The sequence below is a fragment of the Phaethon aethereus genome (assembly GCF_964289735.1).
Source record: "Phaethon aethereus genome assembly, chromosome: 19".
NCBI lineage: Eukaryota > Metazoa > Chordata > Aves > Phaethontiformes > Phaethontidae > Phaethon > Phaethon aethereus.
The window spans coordinates 3,654,941-3,674,152 of NC_138595.1; the positions used below are offsets into that span (position 1 = coordinate 3,654,941).

The 19,212-nt window shown below is 38.3% G+C and overlaps 1 protein-coding gene across 3 annotated transcripts in view; it reads right to left on the bottom strand.

The window, feature by feature from the left end:
* The window catches only part of VMP1 (vacuole membrane protein 1), a gene marked incomplete at its 5' end in the record, with an annotated part of 59,319 nt that overhangs the window by 11,207 nt on the left and 28,900 nt on the right, over positions 1–19,212 (bottom strand). For all 3 annotated transcript variants that reach the window (XM_082008674.1, XM_082008675.1, XM_082008673.1), the window contains 3 exons: positions 1,737–1,798; positions 4,256–4,372; positions 8,184–8,264. In XM_082008674.1, coding sequence (XP_081864800.1) covers positions 1,737–1,798; positions 4,256–4,372; positions 8,184–8,264 — 260 coding nt within the window. The remainder of the gene's footprint in view (positions 1–1,736; positions 1,799–4,255; positions 4,373–8,183; positions 8,265–19,212) is intronic.

A 19,212-nucleotide genomic window follows, 5' to 3' on the forward strand; every position in this document is an offset into this window, starting at 1 on the left:
AAGTAGGAAAAAACTAAGAGTTTTGGCTCAAAGATTTGCAGGAGAGCGAACCTTTGGAAATACAGCTGACCTAGTAGCAGTGCTGATCAAAAGTTAGCAGTAAATTGTCTGTTGATTGTGGTTGATACTAAGAAAAGCTAAACTAATGATGGTTTAAAAGTAGCCACCTTTCTCTCTCTTTTTTTTAAAATTCAAAGCAAAAAAATAATTGTGACATTTGTTACAAACCAGACATCCAATCAGAAGATCAGCGAGTAATAAAGTCAGGATTTGTTTCATTAGCGAAATGCCCTAGAATGTTTCTTCTGACACTCCTTTTTCTTTGTATAGCATTACTGCTTCAAATGTACATATTTTAAAATTAATTATTTCCAGACGTTCCTCCCCTGAAACTGTTCATGAGGAGTGTGGCTTTTTGGATTTTATGTGAAAATAGTTACTACAGTTTGGATAGCGAAGTGTCACTCAGTTTGCCCCATATAACAAGTGAAAGACCTTCGAAAAGTAGAAACACCTTAGAACTTATTTTATGGATCCTTATCAGGTATTTAGCTTAAAAAAAACCCTAACAACAAAACAAACAAACACCAAAAAACCCCAAACCCACAACAATAAGGCTTTCTATTTAAACGTTAAGAGACTCGCATTTAAAACTTTAAACCTGTACCCCTGACATTAATCTGCTCAGAGTACTGAAACCTGCTTTCCCCCCGCAAGAACACAACTGTTCCGTTGAACAATTAAGCATGAATTTTGATGAAATCCGTATGATTTGATCTAGTTGCCTACATTTAAATTAAGTTGCACACTTTGTTTGCATCCAAGCAGTTTATGAAACTTCTGTATGGTTAGAGAGGCATGGCTGCGATCTTACGTGCTGGATTACAAGGCAGGAAACGTTAACATCAACAATGGATTTTAAAATTACACAAAATTTCATGACTGAACAGGTAGTTATGAAGCAAAAATCTAACACTTCATCATCAGTGGCCAATCTTCATTCAAACCCACCGAGGCAACATCTGAGTATGTTGCTTTAACTGTCTTTCGCTGCCCCCCAACTATTATTAGCTGGGTTTTTGCTTAGTTTTCTTGTTTTAAACTGAGATTTTCACTTAAAAAGTAAAATAGTAATCAATTACTAAAGTACTCAGTCTAAAAAAAAACCCCAAACTTTCTCAAAATGGGAACAGTTTACCCATGAAAACGGTCATTTCTCCTATGAAAAAAACAAGTTTAATAGAATGGAGATATAACTCTACACACCAAATTTCTCACTGGCATTTTATGAGACATTTAATATTTTAAACATATAAGGTAGTGCAAATTATGGAAGATGCTTGTTGTCATCTTGGGAAACTGCATAAATCACAACAGTTCTTTCATTTTTTCTCATAGGATCACACAACAACATTGAAGAAAGTCCATAAAAAACTAGTCTATTTGCAGCTAAAGGTGTAGCAATCTATAATTATAACGAGCTGTGTCACATTTCTGGGTGACAGTTAACCATCGGTACTATATGCTCAGGCCATCTGACCTTTAGTGCTGTCACGTTTCTTGAGGTACTTGAAGCCCTTGAAGTGAGAACTGAAGTTGCAAATAAGACCTAAATCATGTGTTGGCCAAAGCCTGCACTTCGAAGCAAAGCACAATTTTCAGCACATCTAATTTGACTCCTCCAGGATTTTTCCACTTAATGAGTGAAGGTATTACTGTGTTAAAGAATTACTCACCCGATTAGGGACACCATCTGCTCCACTATATGTTTGCTGAATGTTATAATAACGAAAAGTTTCTGTAGGAAGGAAAACATCAGTTAGAGAAACATTTGATCAAAAGGGAAGCAGAGACAATGGGGTACGACCATTTATGTTCCTTTCCAACCAGACAGCTTCTCCAGCACTCACACATAGTTTTCCCTTCTCTTTTCTTTCAAGATCGTTATTTTGCGATACTCTCCTCAAAAAGAGGCAGGAGAGAGAAGAGCTGTTTACTTTATTATTCTCTTTCTTCATAGATTTCATTTCTTGCCATGTTTTTGTAGCCTGTGTTACTAACCATTCGCATCCTCCCCAAACTTAAATTCCCAGAAGCTCAAGGTCACTTTACTCCGTCAAAAATGTTTTAATGGAAAAACAGTCATCACCGTGCAGAAAAATTCACATCCCCTTCCACAAACACATATACTTGAAGATCACAGAAGCGAAAAATAATGTAACTTTTAGTCCCCTAGTTTATGTACTTCAGACAGAAACATAACAAAAAATACTTAGTGAAGAACAAAGTAAAAGCCATTGGGTACCTGTCTGTTCAAAAAACTTAAGATTGTCACGGTCTCTAATGCAACAGGCTATTTGGAACACAGCCATTTCAGTAAAAGAAACTTCTGTAACACATAGTTATTTCGCAGAAAATCCAAATGTCCATAATTTTACCGCTCCCTTCTCTTCTAACACAAGTTAAAATTTTGTTAAAATAGCCTTTTCTAATTCCCCTTGTCATATTTGACAGCTTGTTCATTTGTAAAGAGTGAGCAAGACAGTGTGTAGATGCGTATACACACACAAACAGTTCCCACAGTGTCCTTAAATCAATTTAAACATGATCTAATGAGAACTGCATTGACTAGTCTGGAAATAAGGGATGTGACTAGAAGTACATAAAATGATTTTGTGGTCCGCAGGAAGAGGCCAGTTAAAAGTGGCTCCAGGATGGTCACTGCACCAGAGTTACTCGCTTCCTGCCTAGAGAAAGATTTCATTAAAAGCCTTTTCCATGACTCTTACATTTCCTAAATTCCAAGTTGCAGCAAGATCACTACGAAAATCAAGGCTATTGCACAAGAGTTATGCTTGAAATCAAGCATCGCAGAAAAAGGAATTCTAATAGCTAAACGTATTACAAAATAAGATGATTTACCAACTGTACAAGACACTGAGAAATATTTTTTCACTTAGATTTGATCTGAGTGTCGAGCACTATAAATTACACAGCAAACATTCTGCTAGCTAAGCAAGACAAACAATAAAATGAATATTATGCAAATACTATTTCACTTTTCTATGCTGCCAGAACAAATCCTAACAGTACAGAGATTTAAAAGCAGAAAAATTCAGATAATACAAAAATAAGTGTGGAGAAAAAGTTGTTCTATCACAGTAAATTAAAGAATTTTCAGATCTATTTATTATTTTCCATTTAAGGTCTGGGCAAAGTAAAATAACTATTTACAAAAAGATGGGAAGAAAAAAAGGGTTGAAAATTTAAATCTTCTGTTCAGGGCAAAAGAAAGATTTTTAAGCAGCTTGATGAGGGTGCAAGATGAGTAATTTTATACTACTAATAGCTTCTGCTACTGTAATGTAGTGACAGCAAAGATTTCGAAGCAACACAGCTACAGGCACTGCAGCAGTCCTATGGAGATGCTTAAAAAAAAAAAACAAGCCCCAGCTGAAAACACCGGTTCCGATCATTACAAATAGAGCGATGTAGTTCATGATATAGCACTAACCACACGGCCACCAGTACAGAATCGCCAGGGAACCAGTACTTCGTCTTTCATTGGACAAAATGGTGACGCATCTTAAAAGCGAGACTCAAAATTTTTGAAGGCAACTGGAGACTCTGATTGCCAAATTCACAACACTTGGTAAGGCTCTGAGTTAGCAAGAAAAACTGGACACACTCTGAAATCAGGCCCTTTCAAAATAATACAGGCTGAGGACACCCAAAATTCCTAACCATGCTTGCAAGCTACGGACAATATGCCCAGAAACATACCCTCCGGCTGCTTTCTGCAGGGCCTGAAAGGAGAGGGGTTTTCTCTACACACTCAGCTGAGATAAAAGGGAGCATTTGAAAGTGCAGCTTAACCAGTAAAGGCTGGGTGCAGTGCTCTTTGAAATGAGCGTTTGTTACCAAAAAGGCAAGTTCATTATGAGTACGAAGTCTTTTCAGTCTGGTAAAAACCGTAGGTAAATAACTTGGCTAACCACCAATTTCCTGAGTGGTGTAGGCAGCAAGCTCATTAGTTTGTAGCTATAAATTATTCAGTTGCCCAAGTTTTGAGCATAAGAAGCCTAGCAGATCCTTTAATGTAAATCCTTTGCACCAAATTAATTTCCATTACTTCAGGTCAGGAAGAGAGACTCCAGAATTCATTACCACGTAACACAGTGTAACAGCCGGGGAAAAAAAAAAAAAAAAAAAGTCTTCACCCCAGAGCCCTAAGGGAGGTGTAGCATCTACTTGCCTGGATATGCATTTTAATTACTGCTTTCCCAATCAGGGTTGCACCAAAGAAGGTCCAGAAGGGAACCAGAAAGTGTCCACATGTTATCCCGGCCAGGTCAAACAGAGGGTTTGGAATCTATGAAGTGCAAGGGAAAGAAGTTCATGAATTGCAGCACGCACTTAGTTGAACAGGAACACGACAGACTTTGAAACTTTGAAAAACGAACATTTTCCCCTTATTCAACCTGATCCAAAACTCTCGTGTCTTAATACTTACAAAAATGTTATTGTCGCACCACATAAGTCTCTGGGATTCAGCTAGACAATGTCCCAGACAATTCCATTCTCCTGGTCCCTCCTTACCCCTGGATTTTAAAAAAGCTAACAAAAAGTTTTCCATGTGAAATGCACAGAAACCACAGTAAAGCCATTTTGAGTGATTTATCAAATTTTCTCACTGACAAGCACATCGCTCATGGAACCCAGTGTTCAAAATGATCCCCAGCGACTTCCATCTGAGAAAGTACATTGAAAACTGGCATTTACAGTCATATGTATCCAGTTTAAAAGCACTGATTAGATTTTATTAAGCACATGCATTTCATTTAAAATTAAAAGATTTCTTTTTTTATTGTTAAACTGTTGGCTTGATGTTTGGTCTTGTGATACTATCTGTAAAATATTTTTTAAATTAAACCAAGAAAGTATCCAAATTCCAACCTTTCGCACTTAGCAGGCAGTACAAGGGCAGACTGTCTGAGTGAACGTGTGGGGTATGTGTAATTCACCGTAGCAGGGTATTACTGGGCTAATATCCTGTAGTATTTGTGTTGTTTTGCTACACAAACAAGTAAATACTGTAGATTGCTAAAGACCATAAAAGATAGTAAGTTTGCAACTGACTGAATGGAAATCTGAAATCTGTGAGAAAGCTTATGAAGGTTATACTTAGCTGTTATAGACTAGCAATTCAAATTTATGAGCACCCACACCACCACCTGCATAGGAAGAAATCTGAAACGGTCTCTAATCATGCCCCGAAACGGTCTCTAAACATGCTCCACTTCAACTAAAATGATTCTTTACCTGTGACAGCTGTCTTAGGCATAGGAGGCTAGTAAATTATTTACTTATACCACAGCCAGATAATTTTGCTCTTCTGAGCCAAGTCTGCTCGAGGTCTCAAGTATGTTCTTTGCTGGTTGGTTTGAGTTTTTCTTAAGTCCACAGCACATTTTAATTACTGCATTACTGTCACCATAGAGGGAGCAACACGCTTTAGGTATGGGTAACTATGGATATCATCAATACAGTAAACATGTAACAGTAAAAAGTTACTCAACAAGTCCACATGAGGGTAAATTAGCAGGCCAGCAAGGTTTTCTCTTTGTTTTTGAAAAAAACCCACACACATGCAGTACTGAGAGTTGCCAAAAAAGCCCACAAAGACAGGAGGGCAAATTCTCACAAGTCACAGCAAGGATCTTCCAGGGCTAATTCTTGCTTTGTTCCTTCCCCAGAGCTGCCTTTATGTAGGAATTAAGCTCCAGACAGTAATATGGCTTTCTTATTGCCACTAAACAACATTACATTCAGTTGACTTCACTGGATAAACTTGCAAAGTTTTAAATTCAATTTGATTGTGGTTTTATGTCGCATTTAGAAGCCACTGCTTGACAGACAACAACCTGCAGCTAATACAGTCATTACCACTTCACAAGCAAGTTCTCTCATCAAAAAAAATATTTCCAACTAAAATACAGTTTAAAATCCAAAAGTAAGATGACAATTATAAGGGGAGCAAGTAAAGGAGACCCCTTCTAGCATATGGAGAAGCAGTAACAAGCAAGAGAAACCCTAAAACAATGCCCTGAAGCTCGTGGGGGAACGCACAAATGCAAGGAGCACGCGTGGGGGGCTGCCTTGCTCACCTAGAGATGCAGCAAAAATGTACAGCTTCGAACGTCTACGCTTTTTCAATGCCTCTACCACACTTAACCTCACCCTTTTTACAGCTACTCCGCAGTTATTCTGTAAACACATTTACAAATCCTCAAGTGTACAGTGGTGGATTCACAATTCCTCATCACTCCCCAACACAGGGCAGCCTATATAAGCAAAAGGAAGCTGGAGCTCAGAGCACATTGAAGAACAGCGCAACAAGTAGGTAAGAAGTTAAGCAAATGTTTAAGTATTACTCAGCAGGAACTATGAAGAGTTTACACATGCACCTCTCATGTTTACCAACTCCTTCCTCATGTCTCCATTTATCCATGTTTCACCTTGTCTAGCCACTGCAGTACCTCATCCCTGCCATCTACAAGCCGTTGTTCTGATGACACAAGACAGAGAGAACAGCCTGTGCAGTGATGTCTCACGAGATGGTGACTAGAGAGCAATGAGTCAGAGGCAGTGAAGGAGCAGTCTGGGAGTTTACTGGATGGAAAGATTTAAAGAACAGCTTGTAACCTGCATCTCCACTCTAAACATTAATATAGTTCAAAAGATTAGTAAACAGAAGTTGTATGCCAGCACCTTTAATCAGATTAATTCCTTCCAGCTAACACAGGTTACGTACATTTGAGCAAATAGCTAGCATTGTCATCTCTACGATTTAGGAAACTAAAAGAGATGCTAGATAAGTGTGGAATTAATACCTCATTAGCCAAGCAGCTGGCTAATGGCTCTGGTTATTCCAGAAGAATGGGATCACAGGGGACCTACACTTCTTCACTGTAATCACATTTCTGTGCATCACATCCCACATTTTGTGTGAGGGATGGAAGAACAAGGCACCCCATTCCCACCAGTTTTCATTAAGCTTCCAGAGAGAGATTTAGGCTTCAACTGGTTCAATATTTTTCTACTCCAAAAGAACAGTATTATCCTCCTTAAAACACTAAAATAGCATCAGTGGAGATGCTCATATCACCTCTTGCTTGGAGAGGAAAAAAACCCCTACAAGTGGTTTGTAGTTCATATAGCCACGACTCTGAAACTGGCTTCCTCATTCTGCTCCCTCTGGTTCCTAGTGCCCCAAAGGTAGCTCCAGAGCAGACTTCGGAAAACTACTGTGGATGGATATCCTAATCAGGATTTATACAGGTAGTTTTCCACTCTTCAATTTGTGTCTATCTCTGGACCTGAAGATGTCAAGTACTGTAAGCTATAGGACATAAACACCAAAAGAAATACTACTATGGTTCTAGGTAATAAGACAGCTCTTGCTGTATCTTGCCAGCTAATAATCTGGGCTAGGAAAGTCCCAACAGGGTAACTGTCAGCGGGCACATGATCTGATCTGCCACATACCCCTAACGCAGCAGTGGGCATATGTCTCCATTAGAGAAGACATGGCCTCAACATTAAATGCAGGGAGCAACCCTGCTCTGAAGCAGAAACATAGAAACCTCTCGAATTTTAAGAACGGCTTAGTTCAGTCTCTTGTCTTCCTTACTGTGAGAAGCCTTTTGAGTCTTCAGTGAACAGACCTGTTTTTATCAGATTTCACCACACCGTGCTGAACTATACGATGAATTGCTTTACCCTTTGAAAAAAGAGATCCCTTGCTGCACCATTCTTTTCTGATGGATTAAAAAGGAAATAAAACTATTACAAACTCATTTTCTCCCAAGGAGAACTAGTCTCAAGAAGCCCGGCGGTGAAGCCGAGGAAGGGATAACAGCAGTTAGCTGTGCTTTTGTGCAGAATTCACTGTGTTTGGTACTAATCTAGAACTGGAGTTTCTCCACGCTATTGTACTTGCCAGTACCACAACCATCCCATTTCTCCAAGTACCACAGAGGACGCAGAAATACCGAAGGAGGCACGAGGATCCATATGGACTCAAATAAAACCAAGTCACATTTCACAGCATTAGCTTCATTGCGATACATTCAATCCGCAAGTTGTGCCTACGAACCCCTCTGTTACTGGAATGAACTTACTGAAGCGCAGGCCAAAATGCCGAAGAACCCAACCTTCTGCACCAGGTTCTGGACGGCCAGTTTAGCCCGGGATGCAAAATCCTGCAAAGAAGGAAACGGAGCGTTAATGAGGCAAAACCCCCAAATGTATGTGATTTCAGAATCCTCCATGCTTTGGGATTTCCTAATTAGCATTTGGGAGAATTTTTTAAAAGAAAAAGGCCAATTTGAGACTCTGAGCTTAGAGGGAAGAGAGAGAAATTCACAGTGTGAAAATCCGACCACCCACATGTATTGAGTTTTGGTTTTCAAAACCCTGCAAGTGGCCCTAAGTTCACACTCCTATGGAAACAGGTTTTCTGGTATTTATTTCCCTGTACCTTTGAATTGTCGGCGCTGCTTATACCTTATTTCTTAAACAAGCACAGGGAATTAATTCCTTCAATACCATTCACAATGTTAAAAAGCTACTTTCTCAAAACACAAAGCCAGAATCTAATAAACCCATTATATCCTGAGATTTTTACTCTCAAACTCAGGATCTTAATCCAAATCGCTAATTCCAGGTACTCTCTACAACAGACCACCAAAAAAGGTGGCAGACCATATAACATTTGAGCTATTCTTTACAAAAACACACTAAGAACATGTTGCCTACTTTTATTTTGTGATCAAAACTTTCAAACATACTCAAGAGTCTCAATATTTACCAGATAAACAGTAAACATTTTAAAAAGCAAAAATAAAGATTCTCACAAGCAGTTTATTTGAATGGGAGAAGTGAATTTACATGAGAGTCAAATTCTCTTGAAGCAAAACTGTCCAAAAAGTTAAAAACAGGGTCGATATTTTCTATTCAGGTTTGGCAACAGTAGTTATAACAAGCTGAGTATCCTTGGTAATAGCAAACTTTTAAAAGTAATTATAATGTTTTAAAAAACTACATATAAGCAATAAAAAGCTGATTTTCCAGTAGCAATATAATATTCACTGATTTGAATTTTGTAGAAAACGATCAGATAAATGTCACAAGGAAGTTACTTTAATCAATAATTAATGAAATTCTAAATTCCATACTTCAAGATAACTACAAAATAATCCAGAAGAATTAAATTTATGCAATTTTAACTTCGTTACAAATCTGTTGAAACCTTCATACTCTCTGCCAATATAAGTAAATTACAATTAACTGACAATGTTCTTGCATATTGTTTAAATTCTGAACTACAGAACTGACAAAACTTTCTATGCCAGATTAAAGACACTAATAGCTGTGATAAGGCCATTTACTATCTTTTTACACCCCTTTTTCAAGTAGTAACTTTTCTTCATTGCAGTACTTTAGAAATAGTTAAATTCTCAGATAAAAAAAACCCCACTTCTTACTGAAATCAGAAGAATTCTATTTATTACACTTCATATTTGAAAAAATAACCCGAATTAAAACAAATACTTCAACTTAAAAAAAAAAAAGCCAAATAAATGAGATTTCCTACATCTTACAGTGGGACATTTTTAGCCACAGGAGAATATAAAAACCCTTTTAGAACAGTTTGTAAGGGGTGAATTTGCTGACTTTTAACCAGGAGCAACACGTTGGGATTGTGAATGTCTCATTGCAAAATGGAATAGGTAAAATATTCACTCTTTGTTGAAAACTTGTTCCTGATATTTTTCTATGCAACTTCTAGGATATGTACAGTAGGCATGAGTGATTAAAACCCACTCCCAGCGAGGCCGATACCAAACACTTCAACCTGTGTTGCAGAAAGATCTAGAACACGTCTACACGACAAGTAAAGTAAAACTTTTCCTGTTTTTCAGTTGAAGGAGTGCATTTTGAAACAAATCGTTATAAAAAACAAAACACGATAATTTACCAGCGAACTAAGTCCAAAAAATCTTGCAACATCGAGGGCAGTTCCTTCTGAAACTACAATTCCCTCGTCGTTATTTCCAAGTCAGTAAACAAAACCAAAACAAGGTAATATATGAGCACTGACACAGGTCAGCACTAATACCCACATTCAGCCCCACTGAGGATTTACGACGTGAACCGAAAAGGATGCAAGACTCTTCTGCAGCGTGTGATCACACAGCTGTCAGAAAGGAAAGAAAACGCGGCACGCAGGTATCCGAATTCTACTATACAACAGGTATTCAAACTCCTTACCCAAATGCAAAAGTAGCAATAGGTCTGTAGAATTTCTCTACAAATTAACGTATAACGAAAAAGCGTGCTAGGGCGTAACAGTAACATTGTCCTTGCAACACCAGAGTTTGTTCTTTGAAAAGGTGAACTGAAAGAGTAGTGCCTTACGTAGGAATTTCATCAGATGTCTGCCCCTGTACTCCACAACAAAGCTGAATGGGACCGTGATCATTTCAGTTCCTATTTTGTTCACCATTTCACAATGCTCATGGGGTGAGAACAATATTTTCACTTTTCTAAGCCAATAAAGATATTTTTCACAGTTCCATAAATCTTATAGTACAGTATCTTTAAAATAAAACACTACAATCCAATAATTCAAATAGGTCCACGATACATTTCAATGGAAGTTGTTTCTATTCTAATTTTAACATATTTATCCATTATCTTAGACTGTGTTGCTAATACACTGTTGTATTAATTTTCACAAGCGAGAATTGGAAACAAACTCTCTAGCAAGTGACCTATAAACTAATGCTTGCAGCACAGCTGGTTTAATAAAATATATTATTATAACTATATAGATTGGCTGTATTAACTTAGTGTGACCACAGTGCACCATTTTTCATCACATTTCTTAAAAATAAAGAGCTTCCCTCACCCACATTTCTAGACTGCTACAAAATTCAAGGCTGCCTTAAAACTAATTTCTTCCCTCCAGCTAAAACCATACAACTTTTGTTATAAAACCAATGAGTGTTGAAAAAAAGTGTAACAAGTTTGTCTGTCTCTCAAAAAAAACCCAAAACAAAACCAAAAAACAACCCCAAAGCAATGTTGGGGCAATTTTTCTCACCTTATTAATTCATAACTTTGTTTTTTTAAAGTTGTTACTCAGATTGTTTCTTCTTTTAAGGTTTTTTTACATCCATTGTCTATTACAAAGTACTCCATGGAAAGCACAGCTACAGTTCTAAAAATTTCAGTCAAGAACTTCTAATTTGTCTTCCTTTTTCAAACTTTCTATATAAGTCAAAAGAGATAAATTAAGGACTTTTTCCCTCTTATTTTCTACGATCTAATGTAATTATAGCTACAAGTAATTTGCATGGTAATACATACATCAGGGTTGCAACAAAACTATGTATTTGCAGCCCCAACATTTACTTTCATGAAAACAAGTTCAGAAATACTTCTGTTTGGTTGCTTCCTTAAATTTTGTTTGTCAAATCTTTGCGACATCTGCAATAATAAAAAACCTTAAAAGTTTCATTTCTCAGAGAATACAATCATCAGTTTCACAACTTTTACCTATTTCACAATATAATCGTTCTGTTATAAAGCCTACGCAGGGAACAATCTTTTCTCTCTTTGTTTTAAGCATTTGAAATAAAAGCAAAACAACTCTCACAACTTACTGCTTAAAAAAATAATAATAAAAGACATAAAAGTTCAGCTACTTACAGACAAAACATTTTCCCCCAAAATTAAAGTATCTAGACTGGACTCGACTCTCAGCTAATATGATTCATTCTCTGTAACATTTCAGGACACTTTAGCTCACTGTGTCCCTTTCAAATAGGATTTGGGTTTTCGGTTTGGAAATAATTTCCTGTGACTGCTACAATACAGGCAAAGGAAGGTTAAATGATTAAACATTACTTCATTGGGTTAATCATCAGATCTCAAGAACTGGAATGGAAATAAGAGGCATAAAAAGGTCAGTGCTGAAATACTGATTCACAAGTCTCAGCTGGCGGCTTGAGGGAGTTTGCTTCATATTTGCCTTCAGTAAAATGGCACATTTTATCGATAGCAGCATTTCATTACTACATGTTGCAAAAGCAAAAAACCCTCCCAAACCTCCAAACCTAAAGGGATAGTAAAGAGAAATTACATGTTTTGCTGCTACGTAAGATTTACCACAATGTTCCTCCTTTAAATGCGCATTACAGTACAGCTTTGAGTATAACTTAACAGGGACCACTTCTCCCTATAAAAAAACCCTCCTTCTTGAAAGAGCAAATGGACAAGCTTGTCTTAGCTACAAGGCTTTGTCCCATCCCTCTGTTTTATTTTGTTTCCATTTATAATTTAAAACTCTATTTCTTCTTTCTCACTTCATTGTAAAGTAAGTTGCACAAGCTCTTCTGTATTTAAGTGAAGAACATTTCACTGGATTTAGTTAACAAGGTCAAGAAAAAAAAAAAATCAATTTTTACTCATTTCCTTCTATAACACTGATTTATTTTCAGGAAACATAATTGTTTATGTTTATTGTTTTATTATTTTATTATTTATTGTTCGCATTTATTGGTTTTGTTCGCATTGAAATTTTGAAGCCTCTTTTCTCTTAATCTCTAAGAACAGAGATTGTTGATGGATCCATAGCAAGTAACCAGTTGATGGTAACCAAGGAGCTCTGAATAATCAGCACGGGACTGAATCCCACAGTCCTTACAGAAACAATCCATACGACTTCGACAGAAGGGATTTTCTTGAAACACGGCACAGATGGGCCTGTAACGATTACATAACATAACAGTTTGTTTTCTAACATGAAGTTGCCATCGGTTTTTAGGAGCATCAAGAAAGCTATGACTCCTACCGCAAACCAACTTCGAAGCAGTGATGACAGTTGTCAATCTCCAAAAGATACGATCCGGACTTCGAATGATTCGAGACCCAGAAAAACCTTTCTTCTATCGCGATTTTTTTCTGCTGTAAATACATCAAGCACTTTACAAATGTGTGGGTAATATTGGTATATTGGTAGATACAGCACAAAGAAGGCGGCCAGTGAAGAAGGGAAGGAATGTATGAGACTAAATTCAAGCAGAAGTTCATAGTGCATGTATTCTCTACCAGTAAGAGCAGACAGCGACTTAATGTAGGATCAGGGCAAGTCAGCAATGCGACTGTTAACGCAACCGCTCACGCAGGATATTAATGACCAAGCTTTAAGAAGTTCAAAATATATTTCTGGAAGGCTTGGGAGGGATTACGCAGGATTTGTTACTCTAATGAAAAACGTGATCGTGGATGGACATTTAAAAAATACAAAGACATAAACAGAGATCTAAAGTGCGCGTGTTGCACCTCGATGGAATGGGTCCTCTCCAACAAGAGAACACTAAAGTTGCTGTAGAGATAGGTATTCGTTCTAGTGCCAGCAGACTCCCCTGATGCGAATGTGTAACTTGCATGTGAGGAAGTGGACAATCCTTCAATATTTGAGCAAAATTTATATTATGGTTATAATATTTACTGACTAGAAACAAAGTTTAATTATCCAAATAATAACCTGAACTGGAGAATATTTTTGTCCCAAATATTGAAGATGATTTATGAAGCTACCGTCTCAGATTATTAAAATTATAAATTCCTTAACATTTAAAAAGCTGCCTACAAAAGACAGTGCTCCTTTTTATGTAAAAATCTGAGTTATGTTAAAAATGAGCTGCACAATATTTTGTTTCTTCTGGCTTTCTATTACAACACAATAGAATCAAACACAACTTATGGGAGAATGACCATTTGTGGTTAGGCAATGAATTCGAGAATTTCAGAGGACTGGGAAGAATTATTAACTCATTGAAATAACATATTAACTGCAGAAGAGCAGTTTTAAAGGAGTCGGAGAGCTACCTACAGGCTGAGAGGTTACAACATACATCCATGCTAAGAAAGCAGTAGGTCAGCAATGACGTTTAATGATCAATACGGCAACCTGGAGTTAAGACGAGGAGAATACAGATCAAGATACAGTTGATAGTCACTGCCTATCACTGCAAATAGTTCATTACTCAGTGACTAAAGAAACCGTTTCATACCTCTCCTGCAAGACATCAAAGGTAACGGATCTCATGAGTAAGGTTCCAGTAAGTTGCAAGCAGGAATATTTTGATAGCGGTTCATGGCGGCACCGACCTCCCGCTCCGTCAGCTGCAATGACTCTCAACATCTAAACGTGTGTGGAAAGGACTGTGGCCCTGGATCTCTGTTGCAGCTTTCTCAAAAATACTTCCAGCTTAATGCAAATAAGGGGCAAACTAAAAGGGGATATTTCCATCTTGATGCCTGGAGAGAAGAGGGAGTGAGACGTAAGGTTTAAACTTACTAATCACTCGAAACTCTGGCAAAAAAAAAAGCCCTGTCTTAGAAACTGGACTGTCAAAAGACAAAGTTAAAAAAGGTTTTCAAGGATTACTGAAAGCAGCTAAGGGAAGGTGGCAGATCTAAGCAAGCACTGAAGTTTGATAAAAGAAAGGTGTTTACATACGATAGGCATATGACAGCCATTCCAGATTAAGAGGACTGGCTCAAATCCTAAGCTTGGGCAGGAAATAAATTTCACTTCACAAGAGGTCTGGGTTTTCCGAGACACTAAATTCTGGAAAAGGAATAGGGTAATCATATGGGAAAATTACAAGAGAAAAATACGTCCATGTTGAAAATGAAAACACAGTTTTAGAAAGTACAATATGAAGAAGAATGAACAGAAATGAAACAGGGCCCTTGACTTCACAGGCTTTACCAAGGAACTGTGGAAAGACAAGAGAGCAGTACCTACAAAACCTCTCTAAACAGACTATGTCAGAGATTCGAGGACTTAAAGCTGGTAAGATTTGAAACCATTATTCAGAATATTTGTAGGCAAGGATGAGCATACAGTAGGTACTACATACAAATCCCAAGTCAATCAAATATACAGGTGAATTCTTTCTACTAGCCTTCCCTAGGACAAGAATACTGAAAACGGATCGTTGTGGGAAATGCACAGATATATTTCCACATCTGTTTGAGTTCAAATTCTTGAGGTTGGTTGCACGTTGAGGGGTGATGCTGTAATCCACAAGGATAATCGGAAAGATGCTCGTCTTTGGGACTTTGTAAACTCAGACATATGAGTAACTACAATTACTTTTTGTGCCAGAAAAATCGAAAATTTTCCATAGAAAATCCAGTTAAACCTACCGTCCTCATAATCAGATTTTAAAACTGCTGTTAGAAAAGAAAGACATAAGAAGCCATAGATAAAGCCATGTGTAGAGTTGGATCCTTTGCAAGTCCTATGGGAGCAGAGTGTAACAGAGTGTTCATTCCAACAGCAAGCTTTGCTTTCCCTGGTCATTTAATTTTAACCTGTCATGGAGTAAAGGTGTGAAAGAAGTGAAAAAGAAGTGTAAAAGAAGTGAAACTTCTGAGTAGCGATTCCATCATGTGGTAAGTAAGACCTCCCATTAACATGAGTAGGAAGTCAACCACCTCTGGATTAAACAAACTACTAGCGTTAGGAACTTCTAGACATTTTCTTCATTTCATTAAGCAACTGTACCATGGTAACAGTTCTTATTTCTCTCACTTAGACCTCAGGGTCCCTCTCCCATAGACCTCGGGGAAAGAACCAGCAAATGCTTCTTCATAGTCAACTCCATCTCAGGAGCTTTAGTTTCAAGATTTTAGACCGTTACAATCAAGTTTGGAAGTGATATACCAAAAAGAACACGTATTACAGAGTTCAGCAAGTCAGCAGGCACTCTCAAACTGAACGCCAGCATTTCCCACAACTTAGAACTGAAGCTCTCAGATGTCTGCATAAAAAGTTCTTTTGCTTCACCCTGTAAGAATATAGAAATTTTGTAAAGAATAAGACACAATTAAAGGAAACTCTCTGAAGGAAGAGGAAGAAGCACGTCCTTTCAGTCTTATCAGATCTGTCCTAAACAGCAGTAGCCCTTTTAACCACATCCCCTGCCACCTCTACTCCTCAATGCAGGTCTGTGCAGTAGCATGAAGCAACATGTCCCTTTTGACAGTTAGCAATTTTATAGTGGTGCACGAAAGCATGAAATAAAATTTATTAGTTCTTTGCTTGCTAAAGAACTACTTTCTATTCACATCGTGTAGGAGATCTGGCAATGAGCAGATCCTGCAATCTATTTCATGGAAGAGAGTTGTCAGGTTGGCATGTCAGGGAAGCAGCGAGGCCGTTAGGACAGTCCAACGTGGGAAGAGATAACCCAGAGAGGTCATGCAGTCTCCAGTCTTGGAAGGCTTCAAGACCAGACTTGCCAATGCCCCGAGGAACCTGAGCTGATCTCATAGATGACACTGCTCTGAGCAAAAAGTTGGACTAGAAACTGCTTCAGGTCCCTTTCAAAATGAATTTTTCTGTGATTCTATAGCGAGATACTAGCAGCCACCGACAGAGAGAAGAATGAAGTAAAAGGACATCCCATCACTCTGGTTCCCACACATCAGCCATTGACCTCTGCAGCCTTTGCTTCTGCAGTTGAAAGCACACGCTGGCATTGCCCCCACCAACGTGCTGGCTGCCTAAAATACCATTGCAGCTGCACAGTGAGTGCTCATTTATCTCAAAGCTACAACTGCAATTAGTTATTGTGGCCACAGGTCTGCCGATCTAGTTATACTGGTGTGACGAGCACGTCCAGGATGCCGTCAAATTTTTTTTATCCATTATGTCCTGGCTGAACCACGACACATTACGAATTATCAAGTCGTATTTCTGCCGGGTTTAAGACCCAGACGTTATGAGGAAGGGCTCACGATTGCTGGAATGAAGCAAGTTATTGCTTTGCTTTAGCCACCATCATCAAGAAAGGAAGCAGTTTTTGATAACCAGACAAACAGATTACTTTTCAATCCCTGACAAAGCAGAGCCAAAGTCGTCAGCGCTGAAAAAAAACACACTGTTCCTCCACAGAGAACTAAGCTAAGGGAAAAAACCCATGCACAGAAAAACCACTTGCAGAATAAAAGTGAGCAATTTCTTGCACAGCTGACAAATCTTTTTGCACACACGGGTCTTCCTACTCAGCCTAGCCAGCAGATGTGCAATGCTAAGCATACCTCTCGCTTGTTCTCCCTGGGAAGTAGCAGAGGTTCCCAGACAGCTCAGAGAAGTGGTCTGCATACCAGACTCTTGTACAACACAGATATTTAAACAGTGTCTGGAGCAGGGGATATAAGTAGCCATTTTCTTGATTATGATACCATAATTAATTTCTATCTGTTACTTAAGGCTCTCCCTGAAAAAATATTTTTGAAGAAGCTTATCTGACCCAAACTTTTTTGGTCTTTCTCAGAATACTGGGGAGTGAAATATCAGATATTTAGGACCAAATTGTTGCCTTGGAAACTTGTGTCAAGCATCCCCGATGCACACAGAACAGACCATGCAAATTCAATGGCAGAGTTCAATTAACTGCTCCTCCACAACCACAGTGCAAATGCAGCTTGCAAGATTTCCAGTGAACTTGGTGACATTCTTTCTGAAAAGGTTCATTTCTGTTGTAAAGCGAGAGATTTGTTACTGAAAAAATTCCTCTGAGCTAATATCCTAATATTGAGTGAAAATATTGCAAAGTAATCGAGATTTCTGCAGTGGCTCGGTAATTTCTGATTTATGTAATTACACACTAAACATTAAAACAACAGAAGGCTGAGTAAACAAGTTTTAAGGAACAGACGTTATCACAAAGAGCCGTAGAAGAAGAACGTGAAAAAGTCATCTCTAGATCGCCGTTAGCAAACGTAAGGTAATGCTCACTGCTGGGTTTTCCTTATCTGTAAGCAGGTGTGCAAATGAATAGAACAATGCAGGCACAAGGCTGCCCTATTCTCTTGCCAGTGTCCAAAGAAATCCAGCAAGGAGGTGGCTTACACGTTTGTTACTCATAGCTCCTATTGTCTACCCTCTGCCTGTATTAACTCTTTGCTACCTCTTTTCTCAGGAAGTTCTCTATGACAAGTTCCCTTATTTAAAGCTTTCTTTGACTCATTTCAACTCACTAATTTTAAGGAACAATTGAAAACTAAGCTGACACTTAGTATATTCAGTGCTTATTATACTGTCTGTGAAAAAAAAATCAGCACACTTCCCTATTAGTTTACTATCAAGTTTGCCATCTCATTCTCAAGCTATAGCATTCATAGGAAGTTTCTAAAGCGAAGCTCGAAGGTTTGATTAGTTTTGAATTTCTATTTAATTATGGGCTAAGATAAAAGAGGTAAGATACCTCCCCTACACATATTCACAAACGTAGGCATCAAACTTCAGGAATGCAGTGCGTGAAGACAAGCCTCCTGGTGGCCACCCATCAGGCAGCCTAGACCAAACAGCAGCAATCTCTTTCTTGTACGGCACAATTAATAAAGAGAGGAAGCTGATGAGGAAAGGAGTGACTGGAAGACTGAGCAAGAGAAATTATGAACGGAATTTGATGTTGGGTTTAAACAAGTTATTTCTGGGAAAGCAAAAAAAAAAAAAGTCAAGGGTTTCCAGTTATTGTATGCGACTCTACCACTTCCAGTTTTATGATAACTGCTTTATAAAAACCTGCTTGCGGTCTGCTTTAACTTCATTTTTCTTGCACTGAACACCCCTAAAACCTTTTGATTGAACAAACCAGTAGCCAGCGAATCCTTTTCAAGCAGGAACTTTGATCAGATACTAGCTGTTAGCTTAATCACAGGAGAGATCCATTTTTAATTTGGCCATCTTATTTTACGCTGCTAATTAAGTAACATTTTGCTTATTAGTTGAACCTAATCATTCCATTTGAATTAAGTCACAGTGTCATGTCAGAACACAGTGCTGGGTTCTCCAAGTAACCATGGCTGGGTGTGGTAGCGTACTTTGCTCTGCTTCTGCAAAGAAAAACCCCACATGAAGACGAGGAAAAGCAATCCAGCTCACGGCACCGGACCTTTCAGAAATGCTGGAAAGATGGGTTTAACACGAGCCGAACTGTCAGTATCGCAGAAGTTCAGCAGTTTAACTCCTTGCAGACTCGAAGCGGGCTCCCCGAGCAGGAAGTTGTTCAGTGGAACTCCTGACGCAATGCAAACCGAAGCAGTTGCAGCTTAGTT